Source organism: Alosa sapidissima, chromosome 14, assembly GCF_018492685.1.
Source record: "Alosa sapidissima isolate fAloSap1 chromosome 14, fAloSap1.pri, whole genome shotgun sequence".
Classification (NCBI taxonomy): Eukaryota; Metazoa; Chordata; class Actinopteri; order Clupeiformes; family Clupeidae; genus Alosa; species Alosa sapidissima.
The window spans coordinates 8807961-8828358 of NC_055970.1; the positions used below are offsets into that span (position 1 = coordinate 8807961).

Sequence of the window (20398 nt, forward strand, 5' to 3'; positions counted from 1 at the left end):
ACAAGGTAGAATAATTTACACAAGGTAGAATAATTTGAGTGTATTAGTGTTTTGTTACACATTGGTTCTTCAGCCTATACTGCGCCTGATAATGTAGTTGTATCAGTATAATGCACTGTTGCTGTAGCAGCCCTTGTAGTAGGCCTATAGCACGTATGATTCATAAAGGTTTTGTTTATGCTGAGCTACTGTCATTGCTTAGGCTGAGAGTTCTTGACGTCGCTGGAGTGGTGAATGTTTGTTTGTGTTTGTTTTTCGCTTAATTGTCTATTTTCGCGTCGGGCTCCTCTCCAGCTCGTCGAACAGTAATCTGCATCTTAATGGGCTCTTTATTCGGCGGTGAGGGAGCGCGCCAACATGACTCCTCTCCTCCGTCATGGCCCTCCGATAAGCGGATTTGACTCGTTCGCTGGGACTTGCTCTTGGGCTGCGGCGCCGGTTCCTCTCGTCTGTTTGATCCCGCATTTGTCGCGGATGCTGCTGCCGTTGCCTGCGGTTCGCGGCTCGGCTCGGTGTTAACTCTCATGCCTGTTAATTGGCCCTTTTCTCCCCATGCGAGCCGAACGTGACAGACTTACAGCAGGAAGAAGAAGACTGATCAAGTTACACTCAAAGACAAGCAACACCTCAGTAAGCTCACCTCAGAGAACAGAGCAGCGATCCCCATGTTTATATATCAGACTGGCTGCACCATTTACTCAAGTTACTGCAGTATATTGCCTACCCAGCCTGCACACAGTGGGCTTCACCATTTCCTATCTGAGACAGAAAGCTGTGTTTTATATTGGTGATATTGATGCAAGCTGCATTATCAGCATGTAATATTTGTGAGAATCTCCCAACAGGCCAGCTCAGGGAACAGAGGTTGAGATTTTTATCTTTTGTCTGGCACATTATTCACATGTGTGTCCTCTTTTATTTCTCGCTCTCTCTCTCACACTTTCTCTCTGCGTGTGCGTATGTGTGTGTGTGTGTGTGTGTGTGTGTGTGTATGTTGTGTTCTTCGCGGCTGGATGTAGACACTCCCAGGTGCGGCACCCTGCCTACCGTAGCAGGCAGTCCCTGAACAGCCCCAGCCCTGGGGGGACGGAGATGGACCTGCTGGTCATGAGGGAGAGGCCCAGGAAGGGCATCCGCAACAGTGGCTATGATGTAAGAGCATGCACACAGTCACACCCGCAACAGTGGCTATGATGTGAGAGCATGCAGACAGTCACAGCCGCAACAGTGGCTATGATGTGAGAGCATGCACACAGTCACAGCCGCAACAGTGGCTATGATGTAAGAGCATGCACACAGTCACACCAACAATCCTCCTACAGTATCTGTCCACTAAACATCTGAGCATTTCAGTTACAGTGGCTATGATGTGAGAGCATGCACACAGTCACACCAACAATCCTCTCTCCACTTCTCCACTAAACACCTGAGCATTCCAGTATGCACCGTCAATGTTGAGACCAAAAGTAGAGTAGAATGGAATTAAAGCATGGTATTAAAGACAGCGACTGTGTGGAACAATAGATCCATTGGAAACACACACTTTCCTGCAGACAAAATACATTCATTGTGTTTTGAAAACCTCCCATCATCAAGATGAGATGTGTACTGTAGATGATGTATTAATCATCACGCCCAGGCTGGGTGTTGTTGGGGTTTGGGCCAGAAGTTGTTGTGGCATCGCCAGACCCTCCCCTTTCCCCCGTCATCTCTTTCGTATTTTCTTAAGCTGTAACCATGGTAACAAAGCTCCCTTGTTACAGACACAATATGAAATTATGAAACATAACAACCAGCCACAGTTCTTGCCTGCTTTTAAAGATTTTTTTTTTATCAACTAGAAAACCCCATCAACCATTATTAAAAGGCTTTGTGAAAGTAAACACAATCATTTAGATAACACATCTGTTTTTCTTTAGTAAACAATAGCAACATGTTGCCAATCTTTATAGTTCTATAGAAGGCACTTACTATTATTGACACAAACTATTAATAATATAATAGACTAAACAGAATCTAACAGAATAATAATAACCATGAACACAAACTGTGACTCTGTAAGGAGAATTAAAGGAACCATATTTAAGATTGTGGCCAAAACTGGTACTGCAATCACTTTCAAATGACTGTAGAGCAGTGTATCCCCTCCTCCTCCCCCCTGACTCGAGGTTGCCAACCCGGATGCCGAAACACCACTGACTTCCTGATTAGTAGATAAGTGGAGGGTGGCACATCAGGCCAAAACACAACATGACAAAACACATCAACATCAGTTGAGGGCTGCAACTTCACTTTTTAAATGACAATATCCTGGCCGGACTACTGTTGTCAGTGATATAAGTATTTGAAATGAACATGATTTCTTAATGTCTAGTGACATATCAGGGCCATTTTATGATTAATTGAAATACATTTCTTACACACGGTTCCTTTAATTATACATAGTTAATAGATAAAGGCAAGCAGGTAGATACAGGTAGATACACAAGCAGGTAGGCCAGCTAACAATTGCAATAGTCTAGTTTGGAAACAATGGCCTGCATAAAGCAAGTGGCTATATGAGTGGCTTGTGGCTATATTTTGTTATATAAGGCTTGATTGTCCGAATATTGTATAGGATAAACAAAAATGACTCCTACTGACTCCTTCCAGGATGCTGAGATATTTATTCTTCACAAAGTGTTCCATGAAATAACCTACTGTACCCCAAACAGCAGCTGAACTCTGGATATGTGTGGTTTTTACTCTCTCTACAGAAGCACCATAACTATGTAAACTGTCTCATGCTGCTATAAATATGTGTGGCATGGCTGTGGTTGGCCTGAGTATATTGATTACAGTGGGGATGCATTGCTTTTGGCTAGATTACTGCGAATTCTCTTCTCTGACCGTCTACGTTGTGGGAGGACTGATTTATGAGATGTGATGCGCTAGGTCTCCTGTGGCTCCCATGCTACTTACACAGGAACTAGGGCACAAGTGGAGAGAGAGGAGGAGAAAGGAAGAGAAAGAGGGGGTAGAGAGAGAAAGAGAGAGAGAGAGAGGTGAGGAGAGGGAGTTAGAAAAGGTCTGTGAGATGAAAGAGATAAATAAGGTACAAAAACAGGAAATGAAGACGTAGTGTGAGTGTGAAGTGAAGAGACGGAGCTGGATGAAGCAGCTGCAGTGGGAGTTGTGCTGCTGCAGTGCTTAATTGTGTGCTCATGTCACATGACATTATTTAGATGATGGGAAATTTATGGAGAGGTAAGCGACTTTCATGGATGCGAGAATCCCATGGGGCCTAACTTGTTACAGTAATGCATAGTTTGCCTGCCTGGTGGCAGAGCTGACAGGGATGGTCGATTGGAAGGACGACCAGGACGATGGACGGACCAGTGCGGACAATCAGGAAGACAACCTGGAGGCCAGACAGATGGACACGGACGATCAGGAGGTCAGACAGATGGATGTGGACGATTGAGAGGTCTGCCACGACACCCCACTAGAGGTCTGGCTGGAGGTTGACACCTCCCCGGGGGCCTGATAAGATGCCAATAGTGAAGATGTAGACCCTCTTGGTTTGGGCTGGAATCTGTGATGAAGGCCGAATCTCCCTTGATGCTGAAGGCAGAACCCTTTTGGGAGTCTGGCAGGAGGCCAATGGTGACCAGGTTTTGGCAGTAATCAATGCTGCGGCAGGTCCAGCATCGATCAACCTACAGTAGGTGTGGACGTGGCAGACTCAGGACAGGGCACTGCTGGACTCAGGTTCAGACACACACTCAGGAACACACTCAGGAACACTCTCAGGAACACTCTCACACCAAACTCAAACTCACAAACCCACTCATACTCAGGGACACATACACACTTCACCCAGTCACACTCTGGATGACACTTATAGGTTGCTTAGGATCCACTCTGGGACACACACACACCACTCCCGGGGGGCACGGGAACCACCTCAGGCACAGGCACAATGGGAACCATCTCTGGCACAACGGGAACCACACCATCTCTGGCACAACCGGCACCACCTCAGGCACAATGGGAACCATCTCTGGCACAGGGGGGAACCACACCATCTCTGGCACAACTGGCACCACCTCAGGCACAATGGGAACCATCTCTGGCACAGGGGGGAACCACACCATCTCTGGCACAACGGGAACCATCTCAGGCACAGGCACAATGGGAACCATCTCTGGCACAACGGGAACCACCTCAGGCACAGGCACAATGACACATGACTGCAAAGCCAACAGTAGTCATACCTCCATCATCAAGTTTGCAGATGACACAGTGATCTTGGGCCTGATTAGTAACAACAATGAACAGCTGTACTTGGATCAGGTTGATGAGGTGGCACAGTGGTGTCAATCTAACAGCTTGACACTGAATGTCAATAAAACCAAGGAAATGGTAGTGGATTACAGAAGGCAGCAGCAGAACTACAGTTACACCCCACTAATGATCAGCGGGCAACCTGTAGAGAGAGTCACAAGTTTTAAATACCTTGGTGTCCACATTACTGAAGACTTAACATGGACTGTTAACACTCAATATGTTCTGAAGAAGTCCAAACAACGACTCTACTTCCTTCGTCAGCTAAGGAAATTCAAAGTTTCTACATCCATAATGAAGGCCTTCTACACTTCAGTGGTTCAGAGTGTTCTAACTGGTAGCATCATCACCTGGTATGGGAACTCCACAGTTAGAGATTGAAGTACTCTGCAGAGAGTAGTGCGCTCAGCTGAACGTACTATAAGAACTCAACTCCCTGCTCTACAAGATATCTATTCCAGAAGAGTACTCCTAAGAGCCCAAAAGATTCTGAAGGACTCTTCTCACCCTAACAATGGATTATTCCTACCGCTGAAATCAAGAAGACGCCTATGTAGTCACAAAGCCAGAACTGAGAGACTCAGGAGAAGTTTTTATCGCCAGGCCATCCGAACTCTGAACTGCCACTATACTGACTTTGCACACATTCACTCCTCAGCACTCTCAAACATTTCCCAACTCTGAACTCACACTATACTGACTCACTCATTCACTCCTCAGCACCCCCCCCCCCCACACACACACCTACATGACTTTTAGCACTTCCCTCTCCCTATGCTACAGACCTTTTATTTATTTTCTTATTTCATCACACGTCAAAACACACACACACACACACACACACACACACACACGCACACACATATCTGACTTTCTCCAACTTTTGCACATCTCCATAGAACTTTTTATTTATTATTTTTGATTTCTCCTCCATCTATCTACCCATGTCCTTGATTGCCTAGCCTTTCTGCCCCCCCACCCCCATCCCCAACACACACACAAAAAACACACACACTTACATCATCACTGTCATCACCTCACATACATACAGCACACTGCTTGCTACAGTAAGCCTCCTCTACATACTTGCTGCACACTGCCCCCACCTACCCACACACACACTACACACACACACACAGTCACTGCTCCACTCCCCTCCCGCCCACACACACATCTGCACTGTCATCACTCACATACATCATACATACAGTACTCTGCTTGCAATAGTAAATCCCTTCACCATACTTGCATACTTGCAGTACACTGCCCCCCCCCCCCTCTCCCATACATACACAGCACATTATTTCATCAGGAAGCTTCTCCAACACACATCCCCAACATACTTACAGCACATACACAGCACATCGTCTCATGAGGAAGCTTCTCCAACACACAAATTGCACATTGCCCTCTCCCCACACACACAGCACACTATCCCATCTCCCTTGTCATCCCCCCAACACACACACCAAGACCCCTGGCAGTTGGGTTAGCCCCTTGAGCCGTGGATCTGCCCAAGGTTTCTTCCTTAGTAAGGGAGTTTTTCCTTGCCCCTGTTGCTCTTGGGTGCTCCTTGTTGGTGCCCCCCAATCCCAAACCTCCCCCACCTTTCTTATGCAGCCCTTGCCACTTAATCTACTAAACCCCTCTTCTACTGCACTTTTTATCCCCCCCATAAATGCACAAATAGGCTGACACTAGACATAATTTCACTGCATTTCTTACATCCAGTAACTATATGCATGTGACAATAAACTTCCTTGTATCCTTGTATCCTTGTAATGGGAACCATCTCTGGCACAACCGGAACCATCTCAGGCACAGGCGCAATGGGAACCATCTCTGGCACAACGGGAACCGTCTCAGGCACAGGCGCAATGGGAACCATCTCTGGCACAACGGGAACCGTCTCAGGCACAGGCACAATGGGAACCATCTCTGGCACAACGGGAACCATCTCAGGCACAGGCGCAACAGGAAGCACCTTGGGAACCACCTCAGGCTCAGAAATCGTGGCAGGACGGGAGCCTTGGGCACAAGGACCACCTGAGGAACTTGAGGAACAGGAACCCTGGGTCCCTGATCAGGACTAGGCCAGAGACGCCAGCCAGGGGACAAGGCTGCTGAACATCCATGGCTCGGGGCTGCTGTAGGGCCGAGACGCTGGCCATATCACCCATTTGCAGGCCTGGCTGGCAGTTGGCCAACAATGGTGTGTGAATCAGTTGGGGACTTCGCCTCCACCTGTATGAAGCAAAACCTTCTTGGCTGTGTCAGGTTACACTGTTACACTGACATCATGAAGATGTCATATAGACAAAGGTGTCTGCCATTCCTCAGTAGTAGCATCTCATAGACCCAATGCACACCACATATTTGCAAAGTTTAGTGTATGGTGCTGACTTAGGCTGACATAGTGTAATCGATTATGCTACAAGATCAACATAAATGCATACGAAGTGGGAAGGTAAGAAGTGTGTATGCAAAGGTGTAAGAATATTTTTTAGTCTATACACTGGTGTGTTGTTTGTTGCTTGTGGTCAAGGTGTTTGTTTGCATTGGTGTTCCTCAAGTATCAACTGCTTTGGGTATTCAAATAGCTGTCAAGCGCTCTCTCTTACCATCCATCTTGCCTGTCCCTGTCTCTCAGACCGAACCCGAGATCATCGAGGAGACAAATGTGGACCGGCTGATGAGCCACCGCAGCTATGGTTACGGCCGGCAGGTCAAGGGTCACTCGGAGACGTCCACGCTGAGCTCGCAGCCCTCCATCGACGAGGTGCGGCAGCAGATGCACCTGCTGCTGGAGGAGGCCTTCAGCCTGGCCTCGGCCGGTCATTCATCCTCCACCGCCGGCCGCCACCACCACCCCCAAGCCCTCCCCCAGCACCCCCACAACCCCCACCACCAGCTGGGGCCCTACAACCCGGGGCCGCCCATACCCTACTCCGAGGTGGTGACCAGCGCTCCAGGCACCATAAGCCGAAACCAAAGAGCGTTGCAGTGGGTGCCGGCCGGGTACGGGCCAGACCTGTACCAGTGCAGCCTTCCCAAGCCTGTGAGTGTGTCTGCCTCACAGCACACATGGACGGCTGGCTCATGTACTTTTTCAGTGGAAGGGGTATAAAGGTGTTTTAACTGGGTCTGAAGGTCTTGTAGCACATATGGTAGCATAAGGCATAAGTTCTAAGTTCAAAATAATCATTTCAATTCAAGTAACTGTAAAACACTGCTGTGCTTTCAAACATACTAGGGCAGCCGTGGCCCACTGGTTAGCACTCTGGACTTGTAACCGGAGGGTTGCCGGTTCGAGCCCCGACCAGTGGCTGAAGTGGCCTGACCACCGGCTGAAGTGCCCTTGAGCAAGGCACCTAACCCCTCACTGCTCCCCGAGCGCCGCCGTTAAAGCAGGCAGCTCACTGCGCCGGGATTAGTGTGTGCTTCACCTCACTGTGTGTTCACTGTGTGCAGTGTGTTTCACTAATTCACCGATTGGGTTAAATGCAGAGACCAAATTTCCCTCACGGGATCAAAAAAAAGTATATATACTATACATACTGAAATAATAAAAAAACACATTTGCATAGGGAAATAGAGAATGTGTGTTAAATTGCTATTTATTCCCTCCTCCCTCAGTGGTGTGGTAGGCTCATGAGTGTGTTCTTATTCTCCTCCCAGGCGTTCAGGTTCACTCAGCTTCCTGACATGGCTATGGGGTCCCCCCCTCCTCCCATTCCACCCAGAACAGGCCCTCCTGGGACATCACTGAGGCGGTGAGATAAGACACACACACATACACACACACACATGCAAACACATTCATGTAAGCCCGCATGCCCATGTCCATACACACACAAACAGTCACATTAGGGCATGCACACACACACACACACACACACACACACACACACAGACACACACAGACACACACACACACACACACAAACAGTCACATTAGACACTCTGTAAATCCCTGCAACTGATATTAGCATAGTGGCCAGTGACCTCGTCTGGTAGTCATCAGTAGACGATGAAATATTGGCTGGGCCAGGACAAAAATATTCTGTTAGTTACTCCTTCACAGACATGGCTGATTTTATTGCTACACGACAATGTAAATTTGAATCCCGTATCAGTGTACTTGAAAATGACATGAATACCAATGACTATTGTCGGGGTGCAACAGGGACGCTTGTTGTGCAGTGTCTTCAGTTTGATTAGGTAACGGTGCCACCTAGTGGCCAAACTGTGTCACTGCTGGTTTCTCACTGTCACTTCTCCTCAGCTCTTCATCTGACCTTGGGCCGAAGGCGCGGAGTGTAGAGTCCTCTGTCACTGACGTGCCGAGTCAGCATGAGAGCGCCCCCTACGTGCCAGTCAGCAGAGCCGTGCTCCCCTCAGTTACCACTGACCAGCCCCTGCCACTCAACCACTCAGGTGAATGTGATCGCCTCCAGTGGGTGTGTGTGTGAGAGTGAGAGTGAGAGAGAGAGAGAGAGAGAGAGTAAGAGAGTGGGAGGGATGTTATGTCATCTCCCTTTCAGTCAAGTCAGGCACTACTTTGATACTGAAACTGCAAACTGCGAGCTTGAACCAAAGTAACCTCTGTGTGGGAATTTCTCAGTGTTTTCCTTTTTTATTTTAGCTCATAGCCATGACTTAACACCTTATTCCAAGCTGCATCTCTAGCTTATATCCAATGCAGTGCTTAATTTAAGATGAATCTAAATCTTTCCCCTTCCTGCAGGAAACCCAATTTCCGCAGTCTATGCCATCCCAGCTACTCGCCCCGGCTACCCAGGATACTTCCTGTCCACCCCACCGTCCTCCTACCACAGCCCGTCCTGGATGTCCTACCCGCCGGAGCCTGAGGACGTGCCTCCACAGTGGGCTGAATCTGTAAGCCACCTCCCCTCCTCCCATAGCCATCTCCTGTAGCCTACACGACAGGCTCCCCCAATTCCTGCTCCAGTTGGGGCTCAAGTCCTGGACGTTTCAGCCTCAGCCAGAGAGAGCCTTCAAGGATTTTATTTTGTTCAATATCAACATGAATAAAGCTTATGTTAAATATCAGTAGTGTTCAGCATTACTTTAATGTATGGGCATCCTTAGAAACTAGCCTGTCTGGCGAATATCTATTATTCTCCCTTCTCCCACTGAAACATATAATTGTGTCCATTTGCAGTATACTTAATTCTTCAGTAATACTGTAACTTGGATGAAAAACATGGAGTTTTCCCACCCTGTTGAATGTTGAAGGTTGTGTGATCAATTCCTGTGTCCACCTTTTCTTATGTCCCTCATAAGAAAAGTCACATCTTCAGGCTCTGCGATCAATGAAGCGTCTGAGATGGCTGTGTAATCTGAGATTAATTCTCGAGTGTCCCCCCTCTGAAATCAGTGGGAACGATCACTGCTTTGTACTGTACTGAACGGAGCGTTGATGATGAGGATGTTGAGGATGAAAAAGATCAAACCCAGGACAGCATCCTAAGAGAATCAGGATTGCTCTCACTTGTGTTTCTTCATCTGTGAAACGTCTTCCCCCCATCCTAAATGAGAGAGAGAGAGAGAGAGTGATAAATGGGGTGGGCCATTCCTTCTTTGTCAGATGTCTTTTTCAGCCATGTGGCAAACCCTCTGTTTTTTGAATGTTCTTCTACTTTATATCCCTGTTTTGTGTCTGCCTGTTTCAACCAAATGCCTTCACGCAGTGTCTTTTTACAGAACCAGTGTCATTTAGAAACCATTTGCTGAACTGAATTTATCGCTGGCGTTGAGTGGACTCAGCAAAATACCGGGGTAGTTGAGCACATTTCTTTAAACGAACACATTTTCCCTTTTTTTTTTTTGTTTCTTTGTTGAGTTTGAAATTCTTTTAGAGTTTTTGTGTGTTGTTGTCATGCCACCTTGTTCCGATCAATCAAACAGTAATCCATTGCTGATTTCAAACGTTACGTTTGAATGAAAAGTCACAAATATTTTGGTGTTAGACGTTTGAGTTTTCTTCCCATCTTTGAGTTTTTTAACCGTGACTTTAGTCTTTGTGCTTGTGTATGTTGTCTCCTTTTTCACTCATCTGAATATAAATATGAGCAATATGGTGCAAAAAAAAGAAAACTCACCCAAGCAAAAAAAAAAAAGACTACTCTCACTCTAAGACTAACAGTAGCCACACTACAGTGGAATGCACTGTATGTCAAGTGTACGCCTGAAATGTAGTATCGTCAGATTGACAACCTCGTCCATCTTTCTTCCAGGTGCCGTTGCCAGGTTACGCCGAGGCTTTTCCGCACCCCCGCTACCCTCAGGGCAGCCCCCTGTTGCAGCACTACGGGCAGCCACCATTAGCCCTGGGAGGCTTGGAGCGCCCCACGTCCGCCTCCACCGTGGCCTCTCAGCAGAGCCTAGCCGACCCGCTGGACCTCCCCGTGTCCGACAACCCCCTCACCAACCTCTCCACGTCCGCCTTGGTCAAAGCGATCCGCGAGGAGGTGGCCAAGCTGGCCAAGAAGCAAACAGACATGTTTGAGTTCCAGGTCTAGAGCTCCCTCTAGTCAGCAGAAGACTAAGCAGCAAGTTCTTTAAAAGGGAGAGACTGCTGCAGACCTGAGCAACACACAACACAGAACTCAGAGGTTTGTACAGATTAATGCGCTCCTGTTTGGGGTGAGCCGAAAATAGTTACTGTATCTCTGTTTGAATTTCACAATGTACTCGTTTTCTCGCAGAACAAACCTGTTGTATGTCGAGCATTTCAGTCAGCTTTATTGTGGGCTGTCTTTGACTTTTGGCTTTTTCCCCATTTGTTCAACGGCATTGTAAAATAGCATTCAAATCATAAATGTGATATTTGGAACTGAAAGGAACTGACTTTCACACGAGAACCAAAGCATTGCAATGAATTTATACTTTCAACCTATCATCCATCCGTTACTGAATATTTCATATTCAGTTAACACTTAAGTTTTCATTTTGTTGTGATTTATAGACATGCTAATGTGCAGAAGCCTGAATCAAAGGATTTATACTTTTCCAATGCTAATGGGGGTTAACATTAAGAATAATTGATTATAAGACATTATTACTGTATATCCTACATTGTGTTTAAATGGCCCTTTCTGTCTTGAGTGTACAAAATAAAAAATGTTTGGGAATCAAAAGAGATTAATTTAATAAACTATAGAGACTATAAATTATAGTTTTGTGGAAGTTCAAAAAGTCTGATATGTTGACAGTTAAATTTGGACCTTCCCCTAGTAGTTAGAAAAGTACATTTCTTGTTTGACCAAGTGCATGCAGCTGCAGTGTATTTGACTCAAAGGCTTTTTGCACGTGCTGTCTTCTCCATGTCCTATAGGCTGTCCCATAGTAAATATTTCTTTGCATTAAATTGTGAATGTGTTGCAAAAGAGCGCACTCTTTGGAAATGATTGTATTGTAACTCCCATTAAGGTCAGTGGAAATGCACTTTATTTTGTAAGTATAGATCCATCGTTTTCTGTTAATCCTCTTAACATTTAAATGAAAAAGATTTGTCTGGTGATTACTGAATATTGCTTTGCAAATGGTGAGCAATATTCAAAAGGCCTGAAGAATATGATCTGTAGATGCTGTGCTATCTTGACACATGGCCTAGAATAAGGATTTACTTGCTATCTGTGAACTGGGGACTTAGAGAACTAACTGGCCTAAGTAGTGTATTTTTTGAGATGATGCCTGCGCAGTGTAGTACTCTTGAATGCAAATTGTGCAGATGTTTAGAAAGATTGATGTTTGCCATGAGGGAGACTGTTCCTTTAAGACCCATTTTTAACAAAACAGCTGAGTATATGTCATTTATACATGTGGATGGCTTATACCGTCTGCAAGAAAGATGGCCATGGAAGAACGTGGCCACTTGATTCACAATGAAATGGGGAAAATGTCTTTGTGTTGTTTGTCAAGTGTCATGTCACACGTCTTATTTTCTCAGGTTCCCTTTTGGAACTTTCACACCAGTATTGGTGTTGGTTTGTAAATAGGTAAGAAATCAAATCAATTCTTGAAGTTATTTCACTCTTCAGCACTTTGCTGATGGGTTAACTTTTTCCGTTATTATAGGAATTTCATAATGATGATACTGTCATACCTTGAGATGGACAATATCATATCTGTTAGAAGTAAAGACTTTGAATTGTTTTCTTCCTGTATGCTGTACATGGATCTTAAAGCTGCTGTAGGTGGTCTTACTACTGTTTGACACTCAAAATGATTGGCATATAGATTTGCTCATCTCCTTAGAGAGGTCATGATTGGTTAACATAGCTGTACCATATTGAGAGTTTTGTATCTGATTACAGAGCACAGGAGAGTCCCAGACATACATTTCTCTCATAGAGCTTATTTTAAAGACATAGCAATAGCTGTCAGAAAGTAAAGACAGTGTCCTACCAATATCACTTACAACAGCTTTAAGGGAGACACTTGGTAATTTGTAAGAGCCCAGAGTAATGTTGATTTTTAATCTTCTTGAAACCAGTGAGCCAATAAAATGGACTGAATGATAATATGGAAATGGTTTATGATATTATTTCGACATCAAATTATTTTTTCCCCTTTTTTTCTTATTTTCAGTCTCTGTTAACTATAATTACCCTGACACAAACACATGATTACTCACAAATGCTCTCTCTTTCTCTCTCTCTCTCACACACACACACACAGGTTCATGCTCGCATGCACACACACACACACACAGACACACATGCATGTGCAAACAAATGTGCATAGCATACCGTCTATGTAACCATATTTGAATATCAGTAATATTTATCTGTCCATTATCCCTTTCTTGTGAGCTGTTTAACACTGAAATTGTAATAAGCTACTCAAAGATTAGAAAAATGGTGTGATCTCAGGAACTGGGAGTTAGTAGTTGTGTTGAAGAAAGCATACTAGACTTGCAGGCTGTGGGTGATGTGCATGTTTTGAAGTGGGTGTAGAACTAACGTGAATGTATTCTGGAATATTGCCAGTGCTACAGCGGAGAAAATAAGTATTGAACACGTCAACATTTTTTTCAGTAAGTATACTTCCAATGAGGCTATTTGCATACAATTTTCATTAGTATTAACTCAGATAATCCACCCATATAAAAAAACAAACAAACATTAATGTCCATAAGTAGAGTTATGTGTAATAAATGAATGACACAGGAAAAAACACAGAAATTTCTCAAATACTTTGTGGAAAAGCCTTTATTTGTAATTGCAGCTTCAATGCATTTCCTGTATGACAAAACTAATCAGTCGCAGTAATCAGGTGTGGTTTTGGCCCATTCTTTTAAACAGATAGTCTTTTAATATTGAAGATTCCGGTCTCTCTTGTGAATCCTGATCTTTAGTTAACTTCCAAAACTGTTCAATTGGATTCAAGGTCAGCACCTTGATTTCCTTTCTCTGAAACCAATTGAGAGTTTCCTTTGCTGATTGTTTCTTTGGATCATTGTCCTGCTGGAAGGTCTAACCATGTTTCATCCTCATCATCCTGGTGGATGGCAAGATTTTCCCAGAATAAAATAACTCCATTCATCATTCCCTCAATTGTATGAAGTCTGCCAGTACCATGAGAAACAACCCCACACCATGACCACCAAATCTCACTGTTGGTATGGTATTTTTAGGGTGATGCACAGTGCCATTTCTCCTCCAAATATGGTGAGTATGACATCCAAAAAGTAAAATTTTGCCCTCACCTGACCAGAATACATTCTATCAGTATTTCATAGACTTGTCCAAATGTTGTGCATCACCTATGATTTTCTCTGTAACAATGGTCCCTGCTGCCTACGAGTCTTTCTAGAGCTTTCTCCGAGTGGTCCTTGGCTCTTGGGCTACTCTTCTGACTATCCTTCTGACTTTCTGGTCAGAAATCTTGCGAGGAGATCCTGTGCATGGCCGGTTGATGATGCAGTGATGTTCTTTCCACTTGCAGATAATGACCTCAATGCTGCTTATTGGATGATTCTGAACTTTTGAAATGCATCTGTAACCAGTTCTATTGATATATTTTGCAACAATAAGGTTGCAAAGGTCTTGGGAGAGCTCTTTGCTTTTACCCATCATGAAATGTTTCTTGTGTGACACCTTGGTAACGAAAAACCTTTTTGTAGCCTATCAGTATGTACTAACCCAACTTATATTAATTTGCACAGATAGGAGAGATAATTACTCTCTACTACTTTTAGATTCCACCTTGTTCCTTGCCATTCCTTGCCTTTGTGTACTGCTTTTTCTTAGCGTGTTCAATACTTTTTTCCTGTGGCATTCCACTTTTTTACTCATAACTCTACTTATGGACATTAATGTTTGGATTTTTTTATATGTGTGGATTACCTAAGTTAATACTAATGTCTGGTGAAAATTTCATGCGAATAGCGTCGCTGGAAGCATACTGTATTTAAACATGTTGACATGTTCAATACTTATTTCCCCAGCTGTATGTAAAGTTAAAGTTGACTGATATTTATCAGACGCTTATCCAAAGCAACACAGGCATGAAAAGGCAGGAATCGAAACCGGGCCGGCTACCACTGCTCCACCATGCTCGCTAGCAAAGGAAGTGGTATATAAGTGTATATACTAGGGCTGTCAAAATAACTGATTAATTTTGATTAATTAATTTGAGAAAAAATAACTGATTAAAAAAAAAATAGTGCAGATTAATCGATTCCGTATGACCTTTGACCCCGAGCCGTTCTAGTCAGTAAAATTTAGACTGTAATATGAAGGAGAGAGAAGAAAACGTGCTGCCTGGATCATTGATTGGAACATTTACTTTTAAAAAACGGCCTGACGGTGTTGATAAAAAATAAAGTGTTTAAAATAAAGTCCTCTGCAATGAAATGCCTTGTATAGTGAAAAAAAAAAAACTTCTTCCCGAATCACTTTTGAATTCATTTCCTTAGCATATTAGGTCATATCATAGATTATTATGGCAATTTTTTTTCAGTGAAAATAATAATAAAAGAGTTTTTGAACTTTAATGTCACTAATGCTGATTATTCAATGATTCATTAGAATTTAAATATTTAAAATACTTTCACAGCAAAAAATGTATATGCGATTAATTTAGATTAATTAATCACAGAGTATGTAATTAATTAGATTAATTTTTTTAATCAATTGACAGCCCTAGTATAAACTATATAAGTAGTATAAGTGTGTGCAGTGTGGATGTCCCCTGGTATGTGTAGTATTGATACATGCAGGTATAATGTGCCTTACCATGTTTTCTCTGAACTCACGGTGCACAGACAAAAGTGCTAGGGACAAGGATCCAGGGAACAAATGAAGAGTTCGGTTCCAAAACGCTATATCCACCATTTTAATACATTTTCATAAGTTTCTTTTTTATGTTTTCGAAGTAATTATTATGACCGCCGCGCAGCGAAGTTTAAAGATTTTTTTAAAAGATTTTTTTTTTCTTTTTCTTTTTCGCATGTCCAAATTTCCGTCAAGAATTCCCGGGACACTGAAAGACCGGGGTAGACGAAACTTGGTGGGCATGTAACCCCATATGGATAGCATGGAACCATCGTTTTTCGTTTTGATCTGTAGCCCCCATCCCCCCGGACTGCACCCCCCCAAAGGAGGGTAGGGCAGACACAGTTTTCTGTGAATATCTCGAGAACCGTAAGGTTTAGGAGGACCATTTTTTTTTGTATGTTGATCTCATTTTATGTATAGCGCCACCTAGTTAAACACAAAAAAGTAAAAATGAGGTGTTGTAATCGCAGGTATCTGTGACCTAACATAGTCAAAACTGCACGAAATTGGAAGTGTAGGATCATTATGACACCCTCTGAATGCACGCCAAGTTTCGTGGAATTCCGTTCATGGGGGGCCACACAATAAATTAATTTATGTTACTATACACCAACTGGCCTGTAGGTGGCCGGAGACAGTTTTCTGTGAATATCTCGAGAACCGTAGGGCCTAGGAGGTCCACCTTTTTTTTTGTATGTTGGTCTTAAGGGGGCATGTCAACCCATCCCATTACCACTTATTTCATGTATAGCGCCACCTAGTTAAAAATTAAAAAGCAAAAAATTAGGTGTTTTCATCACAATATCTCTGGCTGACATGGTCAAAACTGCACGAAATTGAAAGTGTAGGATCATTATGACACCCTCCGAATGCATGCCAAGTTTTGTGAACTTTCGTAATGGGGGGCCTTACAATAAAATAATTTATGTGTACATTTAGTGACCGTACACCAACAAGGATTCCCGGGACACTGAAAGACCAGGGTACACAAAACTTGGTGGGCATGTAACCCCACATGGATAGCATGGAACCATTGTTTTTCGTTTTGATCTGTAGCCCCCCGCTGTACTGGACCCCCCGAAAGGAGGGTAGGGCAGACACAGTTTTCTGTGAATATCTTGAGAACCGTAGGGCCTAGGATGACCAATTTATTTCGTATGTTTGCCTCCAGGGGTCATGTTAACCCATTCCATGTGCACACATGTGCATAAACAGATACACACGCACACACATACATTCACAGTAATCATACGTATGACACATACTCACACAGTAGACATATGTACGCATGCATGCACATGCACAAACACACATACGCAGGCAAACACACAAGCACACACACACACACACACACATAGGCCTTTCAGCGTGATTTATTTTTGTGGAAAAAATGTGCTGGACTGGGCGGCGCTCATATTTTGTACCGCTCTGCTGTACATCTAGTTATAGTAGAACTGTAATTGGGTATTGCTATTTGATTGATCTTTACTCAATCAACAACACAACTGCAATTTGATTAATATTACCTGAAATACACAATTAAATAAATAGCCTGTTTTTTTAATGTTTTTAAAAACGGAGATATAGCGTTTTGGAACCAAACTCTACAAATGTTCTGGCTGGCTCTGCTCAGCTCTGCAGCTGAGAGCCAAAGACTGGCAAGCTCTCCCTCGTCCCGTCAACGTGTGCACCAAACCAGAACACCAGCAGCACAGGTGATGATGATGCTGCTGCTGGGCCACAGGTAGCAGCCAGGGCGTTTCACTGCGGTGAAGTGAGCCCATATCAACCCCTCTCAAACAGCCGAGAGGGAGGACATAGAGCGAGAGGCCCAGCGGTAGAGAACATCAGGGACTGCAGTCTGCTGGCCGGCCGACAGCATGTGCCCGTTCACTGGTTCACAGATAATGACAGGAGGAGAATAGTGAGATATAACCAGTTTCTGTCATGTCAGTTTCCTTCTTATCCTTCATTTATTTAGTCTTTTAATTAAGATAGGTGCATAGTATGCTGTGGCAAAAATACCATCATCCCAGAGCCTGTTAAATTTTAGGGTAGAAAGAAAAGGTCTCATTCATATTATTTAGGCTAATATTTATTTATTTACCTATTTATTGTAAACCTAGTTTTAATATGCTTGTTGTCAACCATTTTCTTATGAGGTCTTTCAACTTATCAAAATTATTATTAGACACAGGTCAGTGAAAGCTTGCTACCTCAAACCTTTCGTCTGACTTAGTAGTCACCTTCAGAGGCTCAGGACACACAGATGCTGCCAACCTCCACCATGGCCACTGGGAGAGAGTGGGAGTGAGGAAAAGGGAGAGAGAGAGACATGGCAAGAGAGACACGAAGACAGAGAAGGACATAAAAGTGTCAAAATGAGATGCAAAGAAAAAAAAAGCAAAGCATTATAACTATCTGCAAGTCTCTCGCAAACAATACTTTTAACACTTTTAGCAGACCTACACACGTCTCACATTCAAACCAGGCAAATGGGGCCTCTGAATCAACTGTCTACTCGCAGTTGATCAAGGGAATTGATATGGGAATGTGTTAGACAGGTCGCCTGCTGGAAACATTAGGCCTATTTTTTGGTCAAAGTTTTCTCCATGGATTCCTGGTCAGAACCCCTACTGGAACAGATTAAAACTTAAAGGGAAACTTGGCAACTATTTCAACGTAATAAACCCGTTTAGAAATCATTTGGATGGTTAAATGACCTGTTCCGGTGAAAATGGTGACTTTTCCCGCTGCCCCTAGCGTCCCCAGGCGGAAAACCAACCTTGCAACATTGAGACTACTGTAAAAGTAGATTCAGTGGGGGCATTTAACACAACCTGACACGGAGTTTCGTTGTATCTTAACTCCTTGAAGTTTATTTCTTAGCTCCAAGTATACAACATTCTTCCAGGGCTGCTCACCTCTAAATTCTCTCATCGGCTCAGCACGTCAGTACTCCGTGGGAACTCTCCCTCATCTCCCACTCTCAGCTTCCCTCTTCCTGTTTACCAGTTACTTCACAAAATAAAAATCCTTGTACCTTTTTCAGTGCTACATAATACTCCCACACCCCAAAAGAAATGTCCTCATTTCAAAGACAATAACAACAAAAACAAACAAACAAACCAGAGAGCACAGCACCATCTTTGTCATAAAGGCAAACAGTAGCCTATAACATGAGCCATCTAAACTTTTGTGTAACCCATGTAATAACAACATAATAGGTGAGCAGCCAAAAAATAAAAGACAATATCATTACCCAATACAGAGCATGAAGAGAAAACAATACAACATAAAACATTGCCTTGAGTGTCCATCATAACTCAAAGTCCTGAAAACGAGAGGGCAGACAACGTGCCCGACTGGGGAGTGAACGAGTGGCCACCCTTGTGTTCGGCGTAGAGGGGGGAACTGCCGGTGGCAGGGGGCTAGGCATTGTTGAGGGCCCAGCAACAGGGACAGAATCATCAGTAGGTGTATGTTGTGGATGTTGAGGGAACAGTACTGTGGATGTATGCATGTTGGGTTGTTGGGAAAATGTTGGCGTGGCTGGCAAACTGGGATATGGTAAAAACCCTGAGAGATTTGCCAGAGAAGGTGAGTGTCTGTGAAAGGGTGTGATGTGCTGTAGTGGCTGTGATGGATCACTAATGAATGGTTTGGTACGGTTATAATGGATGACTTTGGGTTTGGCCGTAGGGCGGGAAAGGTCACAGACTAAAAAGGGGAGTTATCAGAAGGGGCCAGTGGTTGAATGACTTCATATGGGCCAATCCAGCGCGGAGCTAATTGGTTGCGCTGGTGGGCTGGATCATCCACTAAAATCAGATCCCCTGCCTTGTGCGGAGTGAATTTCAGGTGACGGTCACGCTGCTGCTCCTGAGCTAAAATGTCTTAGAGCTCCTGTCTCTAAATGCAGTAGCAGACGTATAGGCACTAGTGAGACGCTGACGTAGGTGGTTGGCATAGGCAGCAGGAGTTCCACTAGTGGCTGCAGTGTGACATGGTTCCTGTGTAAGCAGACTATCAAGGGCCAGTCGTGCTTCACGGCCATGGGCCAAAAAGAAAGGTGTGAATCCGGTGCTATTGTGTGTAACTGTGTTATAAGCCAGCGCAATCTGGGGGAGATGGTCATCCCTTTCTTGCCCCACCTCCAGGAGGTATTTGGCAAGCTCTTCTTTTAGTGTGCGGTTATAGCGCTCTACTGCCCCACCACATTGAGCGTGGTAAGGCGAAGTCCGTAGTTTATGAATGGACAAGAGACTGCAAAGCTGTTTCACAAGATCTGATTCAAACTGCCTGCCTTGATCAGAGTGCAGTGCCTCTGGGACTCCATGCTGCGGTATGTGCTGTTCAAAGATGCAGTGTGCGACCGAGACAGCTGTCTGATCTTTTAAAGGGTAGAGGTTGACAAACTTAGTGTACAAATCCATCATTACTAAAACATAACGGTGGCCTTTGGTTGACATGGGCAATTCTGTTATGTCGGCTGCAACAATTTGGAAAGGACAGTCGGGGGAGATGGAGACCAAAGGCGCCTGGGGCCGGGGCACGGGGGAACGTCTCGACTGGCAAGCTAGACATTGAGTGCAATGTTTGGAAATGTCAGCTGACACGTAAGGCCAATAGAATGTACGTTGTGCCCTGTCCAGAGACCTCGCTAAACCATAGTGACCAGCCCCTGGGTGACCATGTACACGATGCAGTATGGTGGGAATGAGAGATATGGGGATCACCACCTGCTCTGACCCATGGTGAGA

At 44.3% G+C, this 20398-nt stretch overlaps 1 protein-coding gene across 4 annotated transcripts in view; it reads left to right on the plus strand.

Annotated features, from left to right (window-relative positions):
• The window catches only part of kiaa1549lb (KIAA1549-like b), a 72641-nt gene extending 59786 nt beyond the window's left edge, over nt 1-12855 (plus strand). For 3 of the 4 annotated variants that reach the window (XM_042062209.1, XM_042062210.1, XM_042062211.1), the window contains 6 exons: nt 1020-1152; nt 6977-7384; nt 8005-8099; nt 8612-8763; nt 9074-9225; nt 10587-12855. In XM_042062209.1, coding sequence (XP_041918143.1) covers nt 1020-1152; nt 6977-7384; nt 8005-8099; nt 8612-8763; nt 9074-9225; nt 10587-10871 — 1225 coding nt within the window. In that variant the 3' untranslated portion in view covers nt 10872-12855. Of the gene's footprint in view, nt 1-1019; nt 1153-6976; nt 7385-8004; nt 8100-8611; nt 8764-9073; nt 9226-10053; nt 10129-10586 lie in introns of all 4 variants that reach the window. The other variant, XM_042062212.1, reaches the window with a different exon arrangement.
• Nucleotides 12856-20398: the final 7543 nt, after the last annotated feature.